We start from the raw sequence: 24,900 nt of genomic DNA on the forward strand, positions 1-24,900 counted from the left end.
GTTAACCTCAGGAATGTACAGTTTTGCTTGCAGGTTAGCAGTGAGATTGCTGAATGATCCAGTGAGCCTGTTTGTGCTTGTATTTTGCATTCCATTCAGAAGTTGGAAATTTATTCTGTGTTGAGTGGCAAAGTGAAGGGTAACAAATATTTGTCACATGACAGCTTGCCTAAGGATTAGGAATATAAGGCTTCAAATAACATTTGTTATAGAAAGAGTGAACTCTGCAATAATACCTTGCATGGTGCATAGGTATTTATCTCATGATAGCCTCTTTATGGATGTGGGCAAAGTTGTGAAATTGCTTACTTCTGAAGACAAGATTAAATCCTTCAGTAAATGAACTTGCATCTACATGTGTAACCACATAGAGGTAGCACGAATGTTGAAACTCACACCTTTGATTTTCGACTCAAGTCGGTCAAAGTTTGGCCACATCCAAACTGGCAGCCTAACTATAATTATATATATAGTAGTTGGTCTTGGTCAAGTGTAACCTCAGAATAATTCATGGTCGAAGAGTGTAACCAGAAAACAATATTTTCTGTAACCCGAAATATAGGGCTTCAAATAACATTTGTTATAGAAAGTGTGTACCCTGCAATAATACGTTTTCTGCAAAAGCTTTCATTTTTGTTGACTGGTGTTTTTCACACCTTTTAATACTCATTGCTCATCTGTAGAAATGGCAGATATAGCTTACACTGTACCCGCACATATATGATGTAAAATTCACTGATGTTGAAAAAAATAATCGGGTGTTTCCATATCCCTGTTGGATAAGTTTCTATTTGTGTATTCAATAGTATGTTTTCTCACTTAACACATTCTCTTTCCTCGTCCCCTGCAGAAATGTATTAACAAGGTTTTACTGTAGGACAAACAAAATGGCAAATCAGTGTGGGCGAAGGAAGCAGCAGATAGAGGAGACAAAGTACAAACACAAAAACACAAAGGACAAGGACAAGCTCACATCTTCATATGCTCCCGTTTTCGACTAGATAGGTTTTTCCCACATCAATCCGAGTTCTTCTACGTCCACCTCTTCTTAGCTCCTGACAAGCTTGTTTCTGATTCACAGCTTCATCAGGAAGGCAGCCATCAACACTCGTTGACTTGACGGATCTTCAGTCCTTGATGCAGGAAGTGTAGGGTGAGAAGAAAGCCAGATAAGTACAGTTGTTTGTTCTTTTACAATACTTGTATTATCCCGTCAGAACCCTCTCCTCTTCTTATGTTTGTCTTGCATTCACAATCTTTTTACACCTGTATTTACCATTATCTTAGACTTCTTCCCTTTTCCTGAAACCGAAGGTCAGTGGTCATATTAGGCACGAAAATATCTCAGTAATCTGATGTCAAAGGCTGTTTGGGTGGTCAGATCGAATTTGAAAGTCATGATCTTTTATTTTATTCTACATTCAAGAGGTTCTTTATTCACTATTGTATGCCCAAGGAACAAACTGATAATCAATGGCAGTATCTGAATGTGTTGCAATGTCTCAGAGAAAATATGAGGAGGAAATGGTCTGTACTCTGAAGAAATAACAGGTAATGACTCGACCTCAGATATTTAGGTTCTAAAAATGTTATTTTAGGTGCCTAAAATAGGCTCTCAAATATGAAAAAAATAGGTTCTAAAAATATGTTTTAGACAGCTTCGATTTTATATATTTTATTAATATTCATCAATCAAAATACCATATTTCTTTTGCTAAATTGATAACAACTCTTTAGGGGAAATACAAAAGCAAATTTCACTCAACTCTTTTCTGCAAACGTCACTTCTGTTTTTCTTTAATTACTGGTATCCTTTTCAGGTATAATCTGTCAATAAATGTTTTTTTTTTTTTTTTTTTTTTGTTAGTGGCTTTACGTCGCAACGACACAGCTAAGTCTTATGGCGACGATGGGATAGGAAAAGCTTAGGAGTTGGAAGGAAGGTGCCAACAGTGGTATTCGAACCCACTATCTCCCGGATGCAAGCTCACAGCTGCGCGCCCCTAACCGCATGGCCAGCTCGCCCAGTAAATAATAAACGTTTATTGTTGAGGTACTGTATTTCCTAAATTTATGTTATACCAAATTAGTTTTGACAGACTGAAGAAAGTCACAGTTATAAATTCATTATAGTGCTGCAAAGTGCACAGAGTACACACAATCAAGAAAATTAAGCTTAAGGCCCGGCAAGGAGAGGTTGCATCATTGTGTTAAATTTATCGTTGTGAAATTTAGCTGAGGCCTTGAAGACTTGGGAGAAAGAAGACGAGCTGCTCGACTAAGTGGTATGTTACACGTTATAATTCTCATGTTAGGTCCGTATTGAAATGTACATAAATACAAAGTATGTTACAAGTGTTATTATTTCTTAATATCCACCTATTCAATACAAAGAGATCTTGTTTAGAAATTAAATATTATTATAAAATGTTAAGGGACATGTTTTACCCATATTAAGGGCATCATCAGCCTCAAACTCAAACCTGTATGGTGAAAAATCAGGAGCCCAAATTGGCATCTTTAACAGTCTATCAGCTTTGCTTTTTCTTATCCTCTAACAGGAGTATTCAAGGAGGCACAAGTTTTTTGGGCGCATTTACTCAACGCTCTGGAAAGTATAATCGTGTGAACTTTTGACACGCAGCTTGATACTGCGATTTTAGCCAAGGACATTCTAATAATTTTTATGTTTGGACAGACACCTACATTGATATCCTCTTTTTATAACTTGTAAGAGCAATCAGGATCCTGATTTTTTGGTATGTTCCGAGTTGTCAGCGGAGAGACATAGCGTGGAATGGCATTAGTAGATGAATAAGTTTGAGTGGTGTCTTTAAAAGTAGGAAAGATCAGAATATGAAGATAAAGTTGGAATTTGAGAGGACAAATTGGGGCAAATATCCGTTTGTACGAAGGGGAGTTAGTTATTGGAATAACTTACCAAGGGAGATGTTCAATAAATTTCCAATTTCTTTGAAATCATTTAAGAAAAGGCTAGGAAAACAACAGATAGGGAATCTGCCACCTGGGTGACTGCCCTAAATGCAGATCAGTATTGATTGATTTTTGATATTTACCTAGTGATACTGAAATTGTCAATTAGGCCTGTCTTCACAAATGTCAGTTGTTTATTGCTGTTATCTTATGCCAGAAACAGGCTCATTTTTCTAATGCCAACTGCCCATGCATGCAGGCCTGTGGAGCGAGAAACTGCCACATTGAAAATTAAATTCTGTAAACTTTTGAACGGGTTTATACAAAATGCTAGTATTCCAAATAGACCAATTTCTTCAAAATTTTCTCCTTATTTATATCCTCTCAAACGTTTTATCCATACAATTTCTTCTAAGACATACCTGCGTTGTTCAGGAAAGCCTTCCTTCATAGCAAGTTGAATATCTGCTATGCAGAGTTCATATTCCCGTAGCTCCAACAGCACTTCTGATCTTGCAGCTAGTCCAAGTGGCAAGCTCAAGCCATCATCCACAGTCTTGTCAACTCCTGGAAAGAATAGTTGTACAAATGACTGAATACCACAATTGGTCATACACCCACTTCTTTCTGCTTGAGGTTTAAATCTACTCCCAGTTCATTCTGTTGTCATTTAAGAATGTTTAAATAAGTAACCACTTTGACTATCACAGTTGGAATCTAACTTGTGAACTTTGGACCAGGAGTCGGACACACTACTAAAAATCCACCGTGGCAACCGATAAGGAAATGAAATTTAACAGTTTTGACAAAAGTTTGTGCCATGAAAAACTTTTACTCTCCCCTGCCATCGTTTGTTTGTTCCATGTGCCTTATAATGCTTGCAAGTTGTCTTGTGTATTGTGAACTTGTTGGATGTATTTTAAATGTATTCTTTATTTTCCTATGGGTTTTCCCTTAAAATAACAAATCATTGCCCTTGTTCCCCTGCATGGCTTCAGAGAAATTGAGAATGTTCTCACTCTAAAGCGCCGCCCCTTGGATTGAGGTCCCCCTCTCTTCGCTTCACGGCCCTTCCCCTTCCTCCTCGCCCCTCTGGGCGAGTTGCGTCAGACTTGACCTTGGTCGCTGCTTGCGGTGGTTTCTCTGCCTGGTGCGAATTGCCTGCTGACACTTGGGCTGTGAGCTCCCTTGTCGGGCTCTTTTCCCTGGCCCTTCGTCCCCGGTCACGAAGCATGAAGGTAAGAGAGTGGAACTTTGTTCCTTTTCTTGGAATGTCACCGTATGGGATAGGCCTGAGGTATTAGAAAATGCCTTTTATTAACATGTATCCATTGTAAACTTGTAATGTTTTAGCTTCTCTTTGAGAGCTCTAAGGGTGTAGACCTGCTGGTGTTTAGAAATAGCTTGAATTATTTTGTCATGATGTTTTCCCCTTCAGGGAAGTGCCTGTACTCTGGGCGATCTGAAACCTCCGTATGTAGAGGAATAAGCTTCTGCCAAGTCGTGCAAATATTTGAAGGTTGTATCTAGCATTGCATGTTAATGGTGCTGTAAATTTATTTGTGGGCATTTCTTAACATGTCTTTGAGAATTGATTTTGAAATACGGAGGCCATTAACTAATTCGGTGCAAACTCTGGTTTCCCTTTGGTATTAGATTTGTTTAAGTGTTCTCTGCTTATTCTGGAGAGTGTTTAAATTTAAATTTTAATGTTTATTGTGGGCAGGTAGCCTGGTTTTGCTCTAGGTGTTTGGAGTAAGAAACTTGTTCTATTTGTAAAATGAAGTTTTGGGCATATTTTAATTTAAGGTGCCTTATTATCCAGCCCCTAGGCCTACCACTTTTTATAACACTGCTATTGGACGAATATTTGCTGGAACAACGTTCATTTGGAGTACATTACTACAAGGAAGTGAGAGTTGGAAAATTGCTGAAAAGGAAAGAAAACAACTAGAAAAAGTTGTAAATATGGATATGGCAGAGGATGATACAAAAAAGAAGTAATAAAGGAGGTTATACAGAGAAAATTACTGGACATAATCCACCTCTGTAGTGTAATGGTTAGCGCTTATTAGCTGCCATCCTCACAGGGTCTCTGAGCGTTTGATTCCTGGTACTGGCAGAAATTTAAGATTGACAGGAGGGCTAGAATGTAGTTAGAAAGAAAGGTGTATGATCACTAAGTCGTCAAGTCTTTAGCGTCTGACACTAGGTCCTGCCTTTGGAACAATAATTCCAAGAAAGGCTAAAACATGGGTGTCCCCAAACCCAATGTTAGGTGAGTTTCATTGGAGCATGTAGCTATTTCTCAAAAAAGTATTAAGGAAATTATGAATGTTAAAGTAATAAGAAGTGGGGAGTTTGACTCTGATCACTACCTCTCTAAAATTAAGCTAAAGCTTCTATCTTGCAGGAATCAAAGAAGGCTGAGAAAATTAATGAAATACAACATAGATAGGCTCAACATTACACAAGCAACTATAGAAAACTTTCAGGAAGAAATTAAAATAACTCAGCATGGCAAATGGCCAGAATTATCTAAATAGATTAATAGTGAAGCAAAGAAAGTATTTTGATCAGTTAAAACTAAAAAGAAAGTATGGTGGAATGACGTATGTGAGGAAGCACTAATCGAAAGAACGAAAAAGTGGGAAAAAATGGAAATGTTCCAGAAAGAATGAACACTACGAGCTATTTAAACTACAAAGAAAAGAAAAAACAATAATAATAAGGCAGGTTAAAAAAATCTTTTGAAAAATCGCAGCTAGTAGAAATTGAGAATAATTTTGTAAGAAATAACTCCCAAAATTTCTATCAGACCTTTAAGAATAACCTGAAAGGTTATCAATCCCCAAGTATTTGCTTCAGAGATGAAAATGGTAAATTTGGCCTTAACAGTACCAAGAATTGTGAGATTCTAGCAAAACATTTCGAACACCTGCTGAACTGCTCTGAGCCAAATCATAAATTAAATTTTCAGAAATTCACGAAAATCAAGAAGCTGATTCACCTCCAACAGCAGAAGAAATTAAGGAAGCATTAAAAAATCTTAAAAATAACAAAGCTAGTGGGGAAGACTCCATAACAGCTGAACTTTTAAAATGGGCTGAACCAAAAATTGGATGGAGACGTTATGCACTGAGCAAACTCCTTGGTGCTATTCAACACACTCTCGCTACCACAACAGTAAAGATCCCAGAGGATTGGAAAGTGGCTCTAATACACCCATTACACAAGAAGGGTAACAAGCAAGATGTCAACAACTACAGAGGTATATCTCTCTTGCTAGTTGCTTACAAGATATTCTCAACAATACTACTAAACAAAGCAAAATCGACACTGGACAGTCAATTGGGTGAATATCAAGGTGGATTTAGAGAGGGAAGATCTTGCTCCGAACAGATTTTCAACCTGAAATCTATAATTCGACACAGATTAATAAACTCCAAAGACATAGTTGTAACATTTATTGACTGTAAAAAAGCGTTTGACTCTGCTGATAGAGAAACCCTAGATAAAGTAATCCGTGAATTTGGAGTTTAAACTAAATTGGCAAACCTAATTCGTGAAACCCTTACAGACACTATCTCAAAAGTAAAATTTATGGGTGAAATATCTCGACCTTTCAAAATAAATACAGGTGTCAGGCAGGGTGATGGTTTACCTCCACTCCTTTTCAATTGTGTCATGGAAAAAATTGTAAGAATTTGGAATGAAAAACTGAAAGAATCCAAAATATTGCCACTCGTGCTGGGGAAAAAGAACAAAGGTGTTGCAATAAATTGCCTAGCATTTGCAGATGACTTTGCCTTACTTTCAGAAAGCCTTATAGATGCAGCAATGCAAGTCAATCTCCTTGAAAAGACAGCCAACTTGACAGGCTCCCCCCTCCCGCCGCCATTGCTAACCGCATGTGCGTATTACCGACTGAGCCTCCTTCATAGTCCACCAATACTCATCAACAATTACCTCTCAGCGACACATCAGATAACTTCCACTTCATACAATACAACTTTCAACAACACGCCGGAACCCAGTGCACATCGGCACGAATATGGCGTGCCACTACGGCTCCTCTTCGCAGTCAGAATGAGAAGATGCCTCACCCCAGCTACAACGCTCTGACTCTGCAGTTGCCGTACACATTCTAATCTCTCCACCGCAGTTCACAACACAAGCAACTCTATTCTATCTCACCAGACCAGTAAAAAACAATAACTTCATCCTGAAGTCCGCCATACTTTATTCCACGGAACAATATCAATTTGTCTCACCGGCATCTCACACCGATGTCTTCACATCACATTCGATGCTACAGAAGTCAACTAAAAGAATAAGCGAAAGTTTCAACCCGCAACATTTTCCTAATTAGCAATTACCCACTAATAACTGTCACCATTGTTGCCATTCAAACGCACAGAATACCCATGAATCTCCATCCACACTGACCAGTCTCCGTACCGATCTCGGTGCTACAACCAGACAACTTTCAACTTGATGCCTATAAAACCTCATTTGGCTATGAAATATTTCCCTACCCCCGGTGATTTTATCTAAAATAAACCGCTCTACATATTTCTGAAATGTCAATGCTAATTCCTTCTTCCAACCTCTAAAACATCAGGACGCACTTGGTACTAGAATTTATTATCCTTGCGCACCAAGCTGCTCTTGTGTAATTATATATATAATTGTAAATTCTCAACTGTTCAATTAGATAATGTAATTACTATATAGTTACCAACCATTGACATTATTTTTTATTACAAACATTTACGCTGAATGTTATAATGTAAATATTTTTTAAAACTTTATCTCAACTGTTCAATTGAACAACGTAAATACTGTATAGTTACCAACCTTTGACATTAATTTTGGTTACAAACATTGACGCAGAACACTACACCTTTTCTCCCTTAATTGTTATAATGTATATTTTTAAACTTTATATTTTCCAATGATAGCGTCAACTGTTCTCCAGAGCACCACTGCTGAACTCTACTTTTTTAATTTTACGCATTGGTGCTGACTTTTCATCTATAAACCTATATGTTCAACCATCACTTTTGTACAACTATTTCCCATACTTAATTTTTGTATGTGTATTAATAATATGTATTAATTTGTGCATGTCAACTACTAACCAGGTACCTGATTTTTTGCCTTGAGGTGATACTTTGACTGATGATGCCCTCAATGAAGGGCGAAACATGTCTCAAGTGGAATCAATAATAAATTCCTAATTTATAAAATTTATATGAATTGAATAGGTGATAAAACAAACCTTTTAGCATCCTACATTGAGAATCTCTGCCGAGAAAACAAAATTTTTGATGAATATAAAATGTTCCCTGAAGATTTTAGTAACGGATATTGGTCAAATAGAAAAAGTAAAGAAATTCAAATATTTGGGTGAGACAATTCAAGAAAATGGTTTAGAAAAATCTGCTATAGAGGAGAGGATACAAAAGATGGAAAGAGCTTACGGTATAATTAAGAATACTTACAACAAAAAGTGCTTATCAACAAAACTTAAAATAAAGCACTACAACACAGTAGTGAAACCAGACTGCCTGTATGCCAGCGAATGTCGAGCACTGAACTACAAGCTTGATAAATTAGAAATATTAGAAAGAAGAATTATAAGGAAAATATTAGGTCCTCTAAGAATTGCAGAGTTTGGGAAATTAAGAAGTAACAATGAAATTTACCAGAACATAGAAAACATATCAGAAACAATAAGAAAAAGGAGATTGCTATTTCTTGGACACATTTATAGAATGGATGACAATAGACTAACTAAACGAATCCTCAAGTACCTTTGGGAAAATAAATCAACCACCACCTGGATTCAAGAAGTCAAGAAAGACCTGGAAAGGAACAACATTCGAGAAAGAAGAATTATTGGAAAGAAAGATTTTTAGGAAGAAAGTCTTACAAATGGAAGGATTCCAAGGGAGGAAGGAAAAGAAAACAGGCACAAAGTGGACTGAAGACAGGAAAAAGAAGCACAGTGAAACAATGAAAGAATACTGGAAGAAAAGGAAAGAACAACTAAGAAGGAAGAATTGAAATTGTAACGTGGTCCTTAGAAGGCCGGAACGCAAGAAGAAGAACCAAGTAACTATCATCGCATCGGTCTCCCTCTGTTACTCTTACTCCCTCATGGCTGAGACCATTATGCCCCTAGGTAACCTATTCTCCTCAATTCACCTCCCACAACCTCATTGAGGAAGCGGGTTTATGTATACAGCTTAATCTATCACATTTGTTCCTAACTTAGCCATTATCTCCTCATTTTGACTATCCTCCTGGCATTGTTCCCACCTATTTGTAACAGCAATCATTCTCACTACTATCTTCTAACTTACCAGTACCCAGCTTCTACTCCTGTACAGAAATGTAAGATTAATAGGAGGGCTGGTATGTGGTGAAAAGGGAACACACATCTCACCTCCACTGCAGATGTGCCTAAAAAGTGATGCACCATTTTGCATGCTCCAAGATATCAGATTGCAGCCTTTCAGCAATGTTATGCATTACGTATCTAAATTTAAAGTAGTTCCAAAACAACATTCAAATTTCTGACATTGCCAGGAAGAGCCTTAAATTCATAGAATACCTTATAGAATACATACCTTTTGTAGGTGCTCGTATAATGCTCTGACTAGAAAGCACCAGTGCTTGTTGCAGTCTTCCTGCGTCTAACTCCCGTCTTGCCTCCAGCCGCTTCTGCCGAGAGACCGCTGCAGACTTTTGTCTGTACAATTCTTGAATGTGCTGTAGTGTGCCATGGACAGCTTCATATACCTTATGTAACAGAAAACAGAGAATTCTTTTAAGGAACACAATGCTATTTGTTGTGAATATTGGGATTTAGGGGGATGTCTGGAAAAGGTTACCTACCAACAACTCAATGCTGAGTAAAGGGCAGTGGTAAATAACCTGACTGGTCTAAAGGGGCCAACAAATTCAGACGGAGGAGCTCCTTTGGTTGGGTGATGGAATCCCTGTAGAGGAAATCCCTCTGAAATCCAGTAGTCAGCATATGTTCTCCAAGTAAGAGGTGGCCGGAAAGGCAAAATGGAGGCCAGTGATCCAGAGGGAAAACAGGAAAACAGATTAAAATGTGGAAAGCATCTGGCGCACTTCCTGACACCTTAAATACTTGTGTAACCACCCTCAGTGGGCATACAAGCTGCTAATATGGCTGGTAACCTTTAATACAAATGCCAAATATCTGTCTGCAACATGTTATCTAACACTTGTACATTGTGGCATATCTGGGCGATGATCATTGCTAGAGCTGGAAAAGATATATATACATTTTTTTTTCAGATGAGGCCTTAGTTAAAGTACAGGCCCAGCATTTGCCTGGTGTGAAAATGCAAAACCATGGAAAACTGTCTTCAGGGCTGCCGATGGTGGAATTTGAACCCACCATCTCCCAAATGCAGGCTCACAGCTATGCCATCCTAACCTCAGCTGGAAAAGAGGTGCAGTACTTCCCATTGCATCCCACACATGTTCTGCAGAGCTGAGGATGGCAAATTACCACTACTAAGGACCAAGAATCATTGGCAACAACTTCAGATTGTGATGTCATGGAGGTACTTCAAAATAATGCCTGGATTTGTTCACAGCCTGATGCACTTCATACTTGGGTAAAATGGCCATCAATATCCTGGTGAAACCCTGAGATTTTAGCCTTCACGCTGCATTTGAGTTCCCTCATTTTCTGACTGTTCTCAATATTCTCATATTATACTGGCAGAACAGTTCAGGTAGCAGCCAATTTGCCAAAATGACCATCCTTCCCTGTGCAGCCGAATGACTCTTTCATTTTCTCAGATACTGTCTTCGATAACAACTGTTTTATTGGAAGTTACCCCTTGACACCTTTCCTTAAGATGTAACATATTAATTCACTCTCTCACTCACTCTCACTCACTCTGTATGTTGTCAATTAGATTCAAAGTAATTTTGACCATGCCTGGCAGATGTCTCCATATTTCATATTCAGTGAGTGGTTGTCTCATGTGTTGACTGTCCTAGTTAAGACATGTGTCCAGAAAGCAAGACATGGGATTTTGACAAGTTCCAAAGATTCAGTTGTAATTGAAATTTATGTTCTCATTCCAAGGTGATGCACATCCTCATTGGAGGCAGACTGCGTCCACCTTCTTAAGTAAATACCAGTCTTCCTGACAAAGGGTCGGCTGATGCACAGTGTGTTTCGGCCCACATGTACCCATGGCTGGTCCGTGGTCTGACAGCTCTGCAAGCCATTCGGCCAACCGAGCAGAAGAAGAGTGGCCACAGCTCCACTGTGGCTCTATGCCTCTGTATTTGAGAGACGGAGAGGGGCTGGACCCCACCATCGGCTGTTCTGAGAATGGTTTTCCATGGTTTTCCATTCTCCTGTGCTAAGGCGAATGTCGGGACAGTTCCTAGTATAGGCCAAGGCCGCCAACCCTCTCGCCTTCTCTGCACACCTCCTTCTCCGATACAAATCCCCTGGCCTGAGAGACGGCTTCACGGTCTAGGAGGCCCGCCCCCCTTCACGGAAGGAATAAAAACATTGAGTAGTAGTAGTAGTTCCCGACAATCTGAAATTTCTGACAATACTGGGAATCAAACTCAGGCTTATGAGGATGGTAGGTAATTGCGGCAACCATTAAACTGTGGGGGATGACACATTTTCAATTATTTCATCTTAGATAAACCAACAGTAGTTGTGATTTGCTTTTTGTACTGACCAGCAATCCATTGCTTAATAAGATAAAGCCTTTTATTCATATCTGATTGTTTTTTCTGCTTTCTCTTAATAACACTGTGGTGATTAATTATCTTCATAGCTACTAACATATTTTACAGTAATACAGTGTTGACTTTTTTAGTTGAACTTCATAACTAATGAGGACATTACCGAAGAAGGAATGTAATTTCATCAAGAATTTTATATCATAGTTTTTGTGTTGTGTGTAAAGTTTTTAAGTTGACACCAGTATTGTAGCTGAGGATGGTACAATAGTGGATGGAAACTAGTCCTACTTTTAATGAGGTAGAATAAAAATTCAATCATATTTGTACAATGTGGATTAGGTGGAAAGTCCTAATAAAGTTCTGGTTACTGAAACTGGGAAATCAACACAGAAAATGAAAATCATAAATTATGATGCCTGAACTCCTGTGGGAGTTGATCATACACACTTTTTCTTTTGTATACATGCAGGGAAATAATTAAATGTGTTTCAATGGATATGCAGCTATCTATTGAAAACATATTAATACATATAATGTGCCAACAAACCACTACTTACTTATTTATTTATCCTAGCCCTAAACATCAAAGTATCATTTTGATATTATAAGGCTGTTTACTTCTGTTTTAATAAATGTTTCTTGACATAAAATATATTCTTTTCAAATGGTAAAATTCCAGCATAAATGACATAATAGCAAAAAATAAATTATGCAAATCTTACCTCATATTACTTCTACTTGCACCATGTGATATGAGAGTGAGGTATTCATTATGAATACCAGGAACACACCAACCCGCCCTTAGAAATACATTTGCTGTTATAACCTAATATTGTAAATCGCACAGTATTTTCCATACCTCCTGCGGCTAACACTCCTAAAGAATGTCTTTGATGCTAGGCCAATGGTCACTCCCTTCAAGAGCCTCTATGCCGTGCAACCTAAGTTTGTTACATCAATGGGTTTTGTCGCTAGCCATGACATGTGCAGACCAATGAAGACAGAGCACTTGAATAGCTTAGAACAATTGGCAACAATTTGTAGGAAGTAAACTAAGCCACCAGAAACAAAATATAATCATAATGTAATGGGATCATCTATCAACTAGCCTGTGGAGACGATAATTGAAATTACTCATACCTTGGGACTGCTATAGCAGGCTCTGATTCTCTCCTCATCAGTTTTCAACTTCGCAAACACATTGTTGAGCCACTTGGTGCCAAGTGTCTCCAATACGTGTTCAGCATAAGCTAAGAAGAAGCCTTGCTTGTTGGACTGTAACGTGACAGAACTGCACAGTGATGTGTAGAATGGGTCAGGATCTTCTTCATTCATTTTGTCTTATTTGCTGAGACAAAGAAACAAACTAAAATATTAGTACAGTAATTTAAGTTGTATATAGAAAGATATGAACACATGACAAGATAAACACACTGACAGGTCAGTGTAAAAAGAGTGAGAAATAGAAAGAAAGAAAGAAAGAAAGAAAGAAAGAAAACACAAAAGGAGAAAGACAATCTCCACATCTTCATACACCAACTAACCAAATCCCATAATGCTGTAGTCTAATGGGCTGTGGCCTACCAAGCAACCGCTACTCAGTCTAAAGGCCTGCAGATTACGAGATGATGCTTCAATGGGAAGGTGGGCTTCAACACTCATTGTGGATCTATCTTGACAGGTCTTAAGTACTGGGAATCATGGGATAAGAAGAAACCTGGGAAAAGGATAAACAAAAAAAGATAAAGATGAATACAGTTGATAAAAGATTAGGAACACAGGGCAAACACTTACAATCACAGGCCAGTGTAGGAAGATGGAGCAAAAGAAGGGGAAGACAAGGACAAACATGAAAACAGAAAAAGAAAAGACATGATATAGGCTTTTTGGGCATATACCGTGTCAAGAAAATAAGGTGAAATTCTTTATGTTTCACAGAGAACTTTGCTCTGCATCTTCAGAAGAAAATCTTGACTGTTCATGAGGAAGACTTCTCCAAGAATGAAAGATTGAATTTAGACGTTAGTAACAGAAGTAGAAGTGCAATATGCCAGTCCATTGGTACTCATATCAAGGAACACAAACAAAATATTCGTCTCAACCAGCCAGACAAATCACTAATCAGCAATAGCTGAGTACACTCTATCGTCAGGTCATGATGTCGTATTCCAATATGCTCTTACTCACACTAGACACTACAGGTCCAGGATTATTTGGGAAGTTGTGGAAATATGTAGAAATCCTAACAGTTTCAACAAGGACACTGGCCATCAATTAAGAAATACATTGTTGCCAGCCATTGAGGATTTACATAGGTCCCTTCACTACTGTTATTTTGTTTCGGAGTTTTCCAAATTCGTACGTTCCTCATCACCAAATGTTTCATTCCAGGCTTGTGTCAGTGTCATACTTTCATATGTGTGTACACCCATTATGTAATGTGACCCTCTCAGACTCTGTCTGATGGTGCTGTCAGCTTCCACTTCGAATGCTAGCGCTGTACTGTGCACCATCTGTGAGCCATCTGGTGATGAATGAACTTACCACTTCCACTTCTATTAGTAATGTATAAATTCAAACTTTCATTTTTGGAGACATCTTCCTCGTGAACAGTCGATATTTTCTTCTGAAGACACAGAGCAAAGTTCTCTGCGAAACGTAAAGAATTTCACCTTATTTTCTTGACATGGCATAAGCCCAAAAAGCCTATATCTTGTCTATAAGTACGGGCCGTGAAAGCATCAATGGTAACAGAGAAAATGACATAGACAATTTCCAGATAGTAATACCATGACGAATATAAGAACCAAGTGTGATGACTCAACTGTTACAGCGTGGTAGTTTGTGGATCCGCCACTGCAAGCACTGCAAACGTCGGTGTCCAACACGTACTTCAATAGACCGGCAAACCATGTGTTGGAAAAGGGCAGGAGATGTTATCATACGAGATATTTCAAGTCAACAAGTTGAATTTCCTTTGCTTTCAGTTCCTAAACTCAGTTCATTGTGTGTTGTGCACTTAAAGCACGTGTGTTAGTGGCCTGATTAAATTAATAGTTCAACATGCCGTACTGTTTTGTGCTTGGCTGTAAGTCGGGCTATGGTAGAGTAGTTAATGGTATAAAATTATTTTCACCACCGAAGGATAGAAATAAATTTGAAAAATGGGCCAGAGCTGTTCCACGAAAGGATATTGTGTTAACGCGTAATAGTAGAATTTGTCAAGTTCATTTCTCTGATGATTTGAGAGTAAAATCAGATAACTTTATAGTGAATGGTGAAAAAGTGGTTATGCCTCACGAGAGATGGAAATTACGTCCAGGAGCAGTTTTTTTTAAATTTCGTGTGGCTATTTCTAGCCGAGTGCAGCCCTTGTAAGGCAGACCCTCCGATGAGGGTGGGCGGCATCTGCCATATGTAGGTAACTGCGTGTTATTGTGGTGGAGGATAGTGTTATGTGTGGTGTGTGAGTTGCAGGGATGTTGGAGACAGCACAAACGCCCGTCTCCCGGGCCACTGGAATTAACCAATTAAGGTTAAAATCCCCGACCTGGCCGGGAATCAAACCCGGGACCCTCTGAACCGAAGGCCAGTACGCTGATCATTCAGCCAACGAGTCGGACTCCAGGAGCAGTGCCTCACATTTTCCCTAATTTGCCAAAATACCTTTCAAGTGAGATTAAGTCCCGTGAAACTCCCAACAAGAAAAAAGAATCTAGACACCACTAGGAGACGAAGAAAGACGGGAGTGTAGCAGCAAATAGAGAATTAAAAGGTCAGTCTAATGTTGATAAAAATTTGGGTTATTCTAGTGTGCTTTCTGATGCTGAAAAGACAATATTATCGCTCAAAAGGCGCCTAAAAATGCTAATCGAAATTTAATTCGAGCTAGATCCAGTCTAAACTCAGCAAAATCGAGAATTAATTTATTGGAGAAGCAGGTTAGAAATACACAGTTCGAAACTCTTCGATTGAGAAGTGTTTAGTGAACCATTTGGCTGGGTACGTTCTTAAGCACTCTTCTAAATTTATTAAGTGTTCGCCCTGTGCCCATTCTCTACGTGATAATAATCATAGTACATTTTCAGTTCTCTCCGAAATAAAAGACTACGGTTCAAGCAATAATGAAGTGTTTTTAACACGCCCTTCAAAAAGTATAAGTGACATTCTTTTCCAGGCCGAGAAAGTATTTAGTGAAAAACTGAACTCAAAATCGATGTGGAACGAAATATTTTTTGATTTTATCAATTCTATAGACAAAATTTCAGTTGATCTCTCAGGTGCTGGCTGTTGTCTTCAACATGTTATGGATATAATCCCCAGCCTTGTTTATCATTATCTGAAGTGCCGATTTTTCTTCAGAGTGAAAGAAATCCGGCGAGATTTACAATCTCGAACATCCGCCAAATCTTCACGCAAGCTTTCGAAAGTCCAGTAACCGACAAACTGAGATGGTAAGTAGAGTATTAAATACTTCATGGGTGTTTTTTTAATATGCTGGGAGTTTTGTCATTTATGTATATGTACACTCGAGTACCTTGTGCTTTTCGCAACATGTGATGAAAGTCGTAGCTCTTATTTCCGTGTATGATATTTTTCCATTGTTCTCTGCCATGGTATTTTAATTGTAATCTCTCTTTTTTTATATATATATAAAAGATAGTGTATTATACTGATCAGTTATGGAGTAATACATTTCCTGTGTCACCATTCCTAAGACCAGCTGATAGGTATTGTGGAGCTACCAAACTCTAGCGCTGCCTGGCGGGGCGCGCCTGAACTCGATGAGTCATCACACTTGGTTCTTATATTTGTCATGGTAATACACTGCCTTCTGCACATAGCTAGGTTCTCTCCTTTGCCAATTCCAGTTCTTCAATCTTGCGGTTACACCGTGTAGCTATGAACTTGCAATTGGGAGATGGGTTCGGATTGCACCATTGGCAGTCCTGAAGATGGTTTTTCGTGGTTTCATACCAGGAAAATGCTGGGGTTGTACCTTAATTAAAGCCATGGCCGCTACCTTCCCTATCCTAGCCCTTTCCTATCCTTGGGTGGCTGAAAACCTTGGGCATGTTAATGCGACGTTAAACCACTAGCCACAAAGATAAATCACTTTCTCAACATTCATTTCTTCTTAGCCTCTGACATGACTTTGTTTTTAATGTTATTTTTTCGGGGCATCGACCTATAGAGATCCTTTGCCCCTACTTGCACCATGTGATATGAACCTGCGTGTAATTGGAATGGAGGAAGTGTAGAGTGTTGAATGTGAGGAAAGGAATGTTAAGGACGACACAAACACCCAGTCCCCAGACCAGGGATATTAATCATGTACAACTAAAAAACCCTGACCCAGCCGGGAAACGAACCCGGGGCTGCCATGTGACAGGCAGACGCGTTGCCCCCTACACCACAGGGCCGGACTGACATGATTTGATACTGCACTTATTCTTTCTATTACTTATATTGGCCCAATGGCAGCCTTCTCTCCTTTTGTGTTTGTTCCATATCTACCAGTTGTACGGATCTTATATTGTTTCTCTTCCCTTCTCCTGTCAATTACTGGTTCTCTTCTTATCCTACACTTTCAACATTAAGAATGGAGATCTTTCGAGTCAATCCCTTGATGAGTGTCAACGCCCATCCTCCTGATGAAATTGGAATTAGAAATGAGCTCCTCTGGGTCTGAGAATAACTAGATACAGGAGAATTGTGCTTGATAAGGAGAATACCCATCTACATAAAGATGGCAGTGTATGAAGATGTAAAGAATGTCCATGTCCTTTCATTTTTTCATGTTTGTCCTTGTGTCTTCTTTCTGCTACTCCTCCTTTCCACACTTAATAATGGCATGTGGCCTCCAAAGAGGCCTGGTACAGGTCTTTTGAGTTGATGCCATATAGGCCTGCCCTTGTGTTTTTTCCTGTTGCGTGTTTATATATATATGATTTGATTTGTCACTTCCTTGTTCCTTTCCGTTATTAGTATACCAATTTATACAGAATGTCCCAGGAGGAATAGTCAATATTCAGGGATATGACAGAAACGATCATTTGAAGCAAAAATCTTCATATGGATACATGTCCTATTCCAAATGGTTTTTGAGATAGAACACATTTAATGTATGTTTATTTTTGGGCTAGCGGTGCGCACGTTTGTGTCTTTCCCACCCAACCTCTTTGATGTTTTGAAATGGATACAAGTTTTCCGCATGTAATGTTCACCATACCCATGTTGTGGGACATTAATACGTGCAGAAAGTTGCCGTTCTCTGGTAGTAGGACTATGCTGCAGCATTTCAACAATGTGTTACTGTTCCTGCACAGGTTACTGAACTATACGTTCAGAAGAAAAATGGGTGCTTGGAAGAATACCTGTTTCACGGAATGTGCTGAAAACTCTGGTAAACACTCTACGATTAGGAATTTGACGTGTTGGAAAGTGCCAACAGTATTCCTCTACAGCAGCAGGAGCATTACCTTCGCAGAAGCTGTAAACATACATCATATCTGCGTTATTCTTCATTAGTGTAGATGTGTGGCAGTTTAGCCAGCACGTGTACAAACACAGAAATGATTATTTTCACCATGTTGGTTAATCCTGTCTGTATTGACTTATATTCAAATTTCTTTATAACCCTTTTCCCGCCTTGTCAAAACTTTACATATTTTATTATACCAAACTACCATACATGTTTCAAGAGCTAACTACTCTCTTTTCAGCGGTGCCAAAACTTCAATAATCTTTGGACTTGGTACATTGGTACAAATATACTTATCAACAATTTATATATATCTTAAAATTGTTAAAATCTTTCTTTGTGTTTCAATTTTTACTTACTATATCATTTATTACAGACTTTAAAATATAAATTTTCAAATCATAAATGAATAAAATCTATTAAATTAGTCACTATATATGCTAAAATTTTAAATCTGCTCTGCTCTTGAAACTTACGTCCTTATTTACATCTAAAAAAGAAATAAAATATTTCTTTCTGTCTAAATTTACATTTACTTTGTAATTTTATAAAACACTTGAAATAGAATAATTTTTGATTCATAAATAAATAAATAACACCTATTAAGTTAGTCACTATGTTGAACTTAAAATATTTTCTGCTCTCTTCTTGAAATTTCTCCTCTCCTTAAGTCTGCATATTTCTGCGACCTCTCATATAAATCGGAATTTCCTCCTTTTAATCCCATCCGATGATGCTAGCCATTTTAACTGCCAATTCTTCAGTTTCAGCTAGATTTATCCACAAATTCAAATGACATAACACTGCTCTGAACCAAACAATATGTCCTCATATAGTGACTAATTTAATAGATTTTATTCATTCATGATTTGAAAATTTCTATTTTAAAGTCTGTAATAAATGACATACACTAGTAAGTAAAAGTTGAAACACAAAGAAAGATTTTAACAATTTCAAGATTTATATATAATTGTTGATAAGTATATTTGTACCAATGTCATCATCATCATCATTGACCAACTCCAGTTTCCCAGATGTGGTGCACGAGCCCCTTCCATTTTGTTCTGTCCATGAATCATTCTTCGTTCATAATCCGCTCCCAATCCTGACCTCTCTCCTCTACATCCTTCTTCACTAAGTCTGTCCATTTTTCTCTAGGTCTGCCCACTGGTCTCTTTCCCCTGATTTCTCTTTCATACTCCTTTCTTGCAGACCTGTTGGCACTCATTCTTTTCACATGACCAAACCACTTCAGTCTTGCCTTTTGGATCTTCTGGAGTAAGGAGTCTTCTAGTCCTGCGTCTTCTCTGACTTTTTCATTCCTGATTTTATCCCTCCTGGTCTTCTGGATCATGGTGTGTAGGAACTTCATTTCTGCTGCTTGGGGTTTAAAGTTGTCCTTTCTTGTTAATGTAGCGGTTTCCAGGCTGTATGTGAGGATAGGGGTGTAGTGTCATTTATACAGTGTCATCTTGTTTTTGAGTGGTACTTGTTTATCCTATAGTAGCTGTCTTACTTGGAGGTAAAAATGTATTGCTTTGCTGATTCAACTATTTACTTCATATTTAGCTAAGTTATCCTTGGACATTATACTACCCAAGTACTTAAATTCTGTGACAAACACTGTCCAGCTTAATGCCATTTAGTATGATTGGCTGATTGTCACCCTTCTGTACCTTCAACACCACCGTTTTAGCCTTGTTGATGTTTAATCCATATCTCTTAAAATCCTGACTCCACCCCTGCAGTCTCTCTTTTACATCTTTCTCTGAGTTACCCCAAATTACTACATCATCTGCAAATGCAAAAGCTTTTAAGTCTTGTTGCCCCTTTTCTTTTAGCGCCTTTAATATGGTATCCACTACAATGATAAATAATAGGGGTGACAAAGCACTACCTTGTTGTACTCCTCTTTTTGTCTCAAACCAGTCTGACAGTTCAGAACTGACTTGTACACAGCTTCTGGTTTTCTCGTAAAGCACGTTAACTTTTGAAATTAGACTGGTACCAATGTACCAAGTCCAAAGATTATTGATGTTTTGGCATTGCTGAAGAAGAGAGCAGTTAGCTCTCGAAACATGTACGGTAATTAGGTATAATAAAATAGGTAAAGTATTGACAAGGCGGGAAAGTGTTATATAGAAATGTATACAAACACAATTACCTAACCAATGCTTCTATCTGATAACACTCTCAATCCCTCGGACTACTTCACTCACAATACACCATGGACAACTGCAAGTTCAATGGGCTATTTTAATGGCAGGAAAATATCCCGAGCAAAGAGGTTGAAAGCAACGAGGTAGGTTGGACTACGAGGATGGTTTGAAAAGTTCTCGGAATCACCGCTAGATGTCAGTGCTAGAGCAACGAGGTTCCCGCGTAATAATCACATATCCTTTGTGAGAGAACACGTGGCGTGTCAGTGCTCTAGCTGCAGCAGTGTAGTAGTGACGACTCTTTGTTGTTGTTCCCGCGTAGTGATTTGTGACAATGGAAAAAACTGAAATTCGAGCAGTGATTAAATACTTTGTAAAGAAAGGTATGAAAGCAAAGGAATTTCATGCTGACTTTCAGAACACACTAGGGGACTCTGCTCCTTCATTTTCAACTGTTGCCAAGTGGACCAGCGAATTTAAATTTGGTCGGGAGAGCTTGGATGATGATCCGCGTAGTGGACGGCCAAAAAGTGTTACGACCCCAGATTTTATCGCAAAAGTGCATAAAATGGTCATGGAGGATCATCGACTGAAATTGCGGGAGATTGCTGAAGCTGTAGGGATGTCTTCTGAATGGGTATATTATATTTTAACCGAATAATTGGGTATGAAAAAATTTTTCGCAAGATGGGTGCCGCGGCTCTTGACATTGGACAATAAACGCACCAGATTGGAAATGTCCGAACAAAGTGCAACCAACAAGATTTTTTGTGCCGGTTTGTGAGTACAGATGAAACTTGGGTCCACTACTATACCCCAGAGACAAAACAGAAGTCAAAGCAGTGGTAACATGCTGATTCACCACCACCAAAGAAAGCAAAGGCAGTGCGTTCGGCCGGAAAGGTCATGGCCTCAGTTTTCTGGGATGCAAAAGGCATTCTGCTGATAGATTATCTTCCTACTGGCCAAACAATTACGGGGAAATACTATGCAAACCTCCTAGACCAACTACAGGAAAAGATACACGAAACAAGGCCTGGTTTGGCAAGGAAAAAGATCATCTTTCATCAGGACAATGCTCCGCCGCACACAAGTGTTATTGCCATGGCAAAACTTCATGAACTGGGGTACGGATTGTTGCCACATCCACCTTATTCACCTGATTTGGCACCATCAGACTTTCATCTATTCCCCAAGCTGAAAATTTTCCTCGGTGGACGGAGATTTTCTACAAGGGAAGAACTGACAGCCGAATTGGAGAGGTATTTTGCAGGCCTGGAGGAATCTCATTTTCGAGATGGGATCAAGGCATTGGAACATCACTGGACCAAATGCATTAGTCTACAGGGAGACTATGTTGAAAAATAAAGGCAGTTTCACCGAGGTAAGATAATTCTAGTACATTCTGAGAACTTTTCAAACCACCTACGTACAATAAAATGTCAAAGATGTTGGGTGGGTAAGACACACACGTAAACGCCACTAGCGCAAAAACAAAAACAAAAACAAAAACAAATGTAGGGGTTGATGACCTTTGGTGTTAGTCACCTTTAAACAACAAGCATCATCATCATCAAAACAAATGTACATTAAATGTGTTCTATCTCGGAAACCATTCAGAATAGGGCATATGTTCAAATGAAGATTCTTGCTCCAAATGACCATTCGTGTCATACCCCTGAATATTGACCATTCCTCCTGGGATACCCTATATAATTACTACTTCTTGTGGGGTCAGACATAGAGTTTTTTAATATTTAAAAAATTGAACATTGGTGTGGTTACTGCACGGTAATAGCAAGGCTGAAAGAAATCAGGTCTGCACAACTATAACAATGAAATCAAAAAAATTAAGAGGTTGAAAATAATAAATAAGCGTGTACAGGAAGGGTTTGTGCAGGAATTGAAACAATGAATACTAAGATTAGAGACTGGTAATATTGAAGAGGAATGAGAGGACATTGGAGTCCATTTGTTAACACTGAAAAAGGATTATGTGGTCGAGCATCAGGAGAATTAAGACAGAAAGTGATACCATGGCAGAATGACAGATTGAAAAACAAAAAGTATTATGGAAAAGAAGACATGTGGAGAGAATGAAAAGGAAAAAAAAAAAAAAAACAAGGAAAGAAGAAATTAATTAGGAGTTAAAACAATATGTAAAAATGTGATTGCTACAGAAAATAAGAGGTGAAATTTATTCAAAAATATAACAAATGATCTGAATAGGAAAACAAACTATTATATGCAACTATTAAAAACAGAGAATGCGAATTGGGTTATTACTATATTTGTTCAAGACAAAGGTGGAGAAATATTAATAAGCCCAGAAAAAATGTAAAGCAGATAGAAAGAGCATTTTTGTGACTTGCTTAATATAGAGGCATGCAGAATATAAAGGAGGATATCAAACTGATAGAATTGAAAATAGACCAGATGAACGTGGAGAAATCTTTGGGAACAGATGAAGATGCAGTAGAAATGATAAATGCACCTGGACCTTTGGAATGCAGTGAACATACAGACTGCTCAATAGTATGTAAAATGAGATACAAATTCCAAAAAATTGGCAAAATTAATTATAATAGAGATGGACCACAGTAACAGTGCAACTTGTGATCGTTATTGTGCAAAGGAGACATCTGGTAAAAGAAAGAGACATGCTGTGTGGAATAGCCAAGCCTGTGCCTTACTGTGCCTTTGAGTGATCACTCTGCAGGCCTCTGTCATCGTTCTCATTACAGTGGGGCACAGAAAGTGCAGAAATGCTATGCAAAGCTAGATAGCAGCCAACTGAGAGTCCTGACATGTACCAGCTCGCTGAAATCTGAACTGATATTTTTGCGATTAGTTGTAGCGGTGGCCTCCAATGTAACATGATTACACAGTTACTGTGCCCATCTCTACCTATTTTAAAGGAAGAGATATAAAGGTAAGCAATAATAAGATTAACAATATATGGCAAATTCTGGCCCCATAGCTGAATGGTCAACATCATGGCATTTGGTTACAGGGCTCCAGGTTTGATTCCCAGCCAGGCTGGGGTTTTAACTGGGTGTGGTTAATTCATCTGTATCAAGCCCTGGGTGTTTGTGTTCATCTTAATACACTTCTTTTTATCCACATACAACACACTACACTATTAACCGCTACAAAAAAGGAAATAATGAATATATCCCTCCACACAGGGCCAAATCTTCTTGAAGTGCAAACCAGTACTGGGTAAAAGACCAGGAAGAAGAAGAAGAAATCTTATTGTGTAAAGAATTAGAATGAAGGATTACAGAAAAGGTGGAAATATAAATTCAGAAGCCCAATTTGATTTCAATCAATCAATCAATCAATCAATCAATCAATCAATCAATCAATCAATCAATCAATCAATCAATCAATCAATCAATCAATCAATCAATCAATCACTTATCTGAATTTAGGGCTGTTGCCCAATTGGTGGATTGCTTGTTTTGAAGCGGAAAGCCACAAATGAAATCTACATAAAATATGGAAGTGTATTGAGCGGGTTAAGGATATGATAATAAAATGTGGCGTTTAAAGAAGGGATTATGATAGAAACAAAGATGGGAAAATCTGGCTAAAAAGTTATTAGAAAAGAAAAAATTAAGATTGGTAGAACAATACACTTAAAACGCTGCTGTTGTGGATAAAACAGGATGTTTGGAAATAAAATCAAGATAGGGAAGTGTACCAGAACCATTTATATTTATGATGAAAATCATGTGGGAAACAAAAGTCATTTTATTATTATTATTAAAATGAGTAATTTAAAATTTCCACTTCTGAAATAGTATGTGTATCATTCATGAATGGAGAAAGAGGATGAATTATAAAAGAAATTTTATTAAATCCTGTTACAGTTCTGAAGTAGTTTCCAGCAGAGTCTTAGAATACATCACCTTGGTATATGGTACTCTTCAGATAGTTATTCCACATGGACAGACACAAAAATAACACATTACATTGTTTGCAGCCTCTGTTCCAAGTGGCAGCATGTGGGACACTAAATATAGCAGAGTCTTCTTACTTCTTTTAATAGAATCAGCCAGTTGTAGAGATTGTTCAAACTGCCTGATCAGTGACAGAATATTCTTAAGTATAGTAACTGCCTTGTAAACTCATACACAACTACAAAGTTTGTGCAAGAGGTTACTATAGCAGTAATGTACTGCAATTTAAAAACAACGAAAGAGTTTGCTAAATCTGTCATTTGGAGTGTAGGCCTACTCTTGCAGTAAAATGATTGTTGAACTCAAGGAAATGAAGGAGGAAACTGCACTAAAGTCACAGATGTAATACAACTTGAAGAATGTTGAAGATATAATAGAAATTTAACATAAAAATGTTGAAGGTGATTGACTGATGGTCGCTCTGTAGATAATTGACCTAAAGTCACTGATATAAATAAAATTATAATTTAGTCTATATACTTCAATGTTTTGCCTCACACTACCTACATTTTTATCTCTGATTCATCATCATCATCAATTAATCCCTCTTATAGCTCTGCAGTAGTTTCCATCAGTACCGTACCTTAAAATG

The 24,900-nt window shown here is 38.2% G+C and overlaps 1 protein-coding gene across 1 annotated transcript in view; it reads right to left on the minus strand.

The window, feature by feature from the left end:
• Positions 1 to 24,372, minus strand: part of Smyd4-2 (SET and MYND domain containing, class 4, member 2) — a 69,470-nt gene extending 45,098 nt beyond the window's left edge. The window contains exons 1-4 of the mRNA XM_067149007.2: positions 24,258 to 24,372; positions 12,841 to 13,048; positions 9,573 to 9,744; positions 3,357 to 3,501 (exon numbers count right to left, since the gene is read on the minus strand). Of these exons, the coding sequence (XP_067005108.2) occupies positions 3,357 to 3,501; positions 9,573 to 9,744; positions 12,841 to 13,035 (512 nt within the window). The 5' untranslated portion in view covers positions 13,036 to 13,048; positions 24,258 to 24,372. The remainder of the gene's footprint in view (positions 1 to 3,356; positions 3,502 to 9,572; positions 9,745 to 12,840; positions 13,049 to 24,257) is intronic.
• Between the last annotated feature and the right edge of the window lie 528 nt (positions 24,373 to 24,900).

This window comes from Anabrus simplex, chromosome 6, assembly GCF_040414725.1.
Source record: "Anabrus simplex isolate iqAnaSimp1 chromosome 6, ASM4041472v1, whole genome shotgun sequence".
In the NCBI taxonomy this organism is placed as follows: domain Eukaryota; kingdom Metazoa; phylum Arthropoda; class Insecta; order Orthoptera; family Tettigoniidae; genus Anabrus; species Anabrus simplex.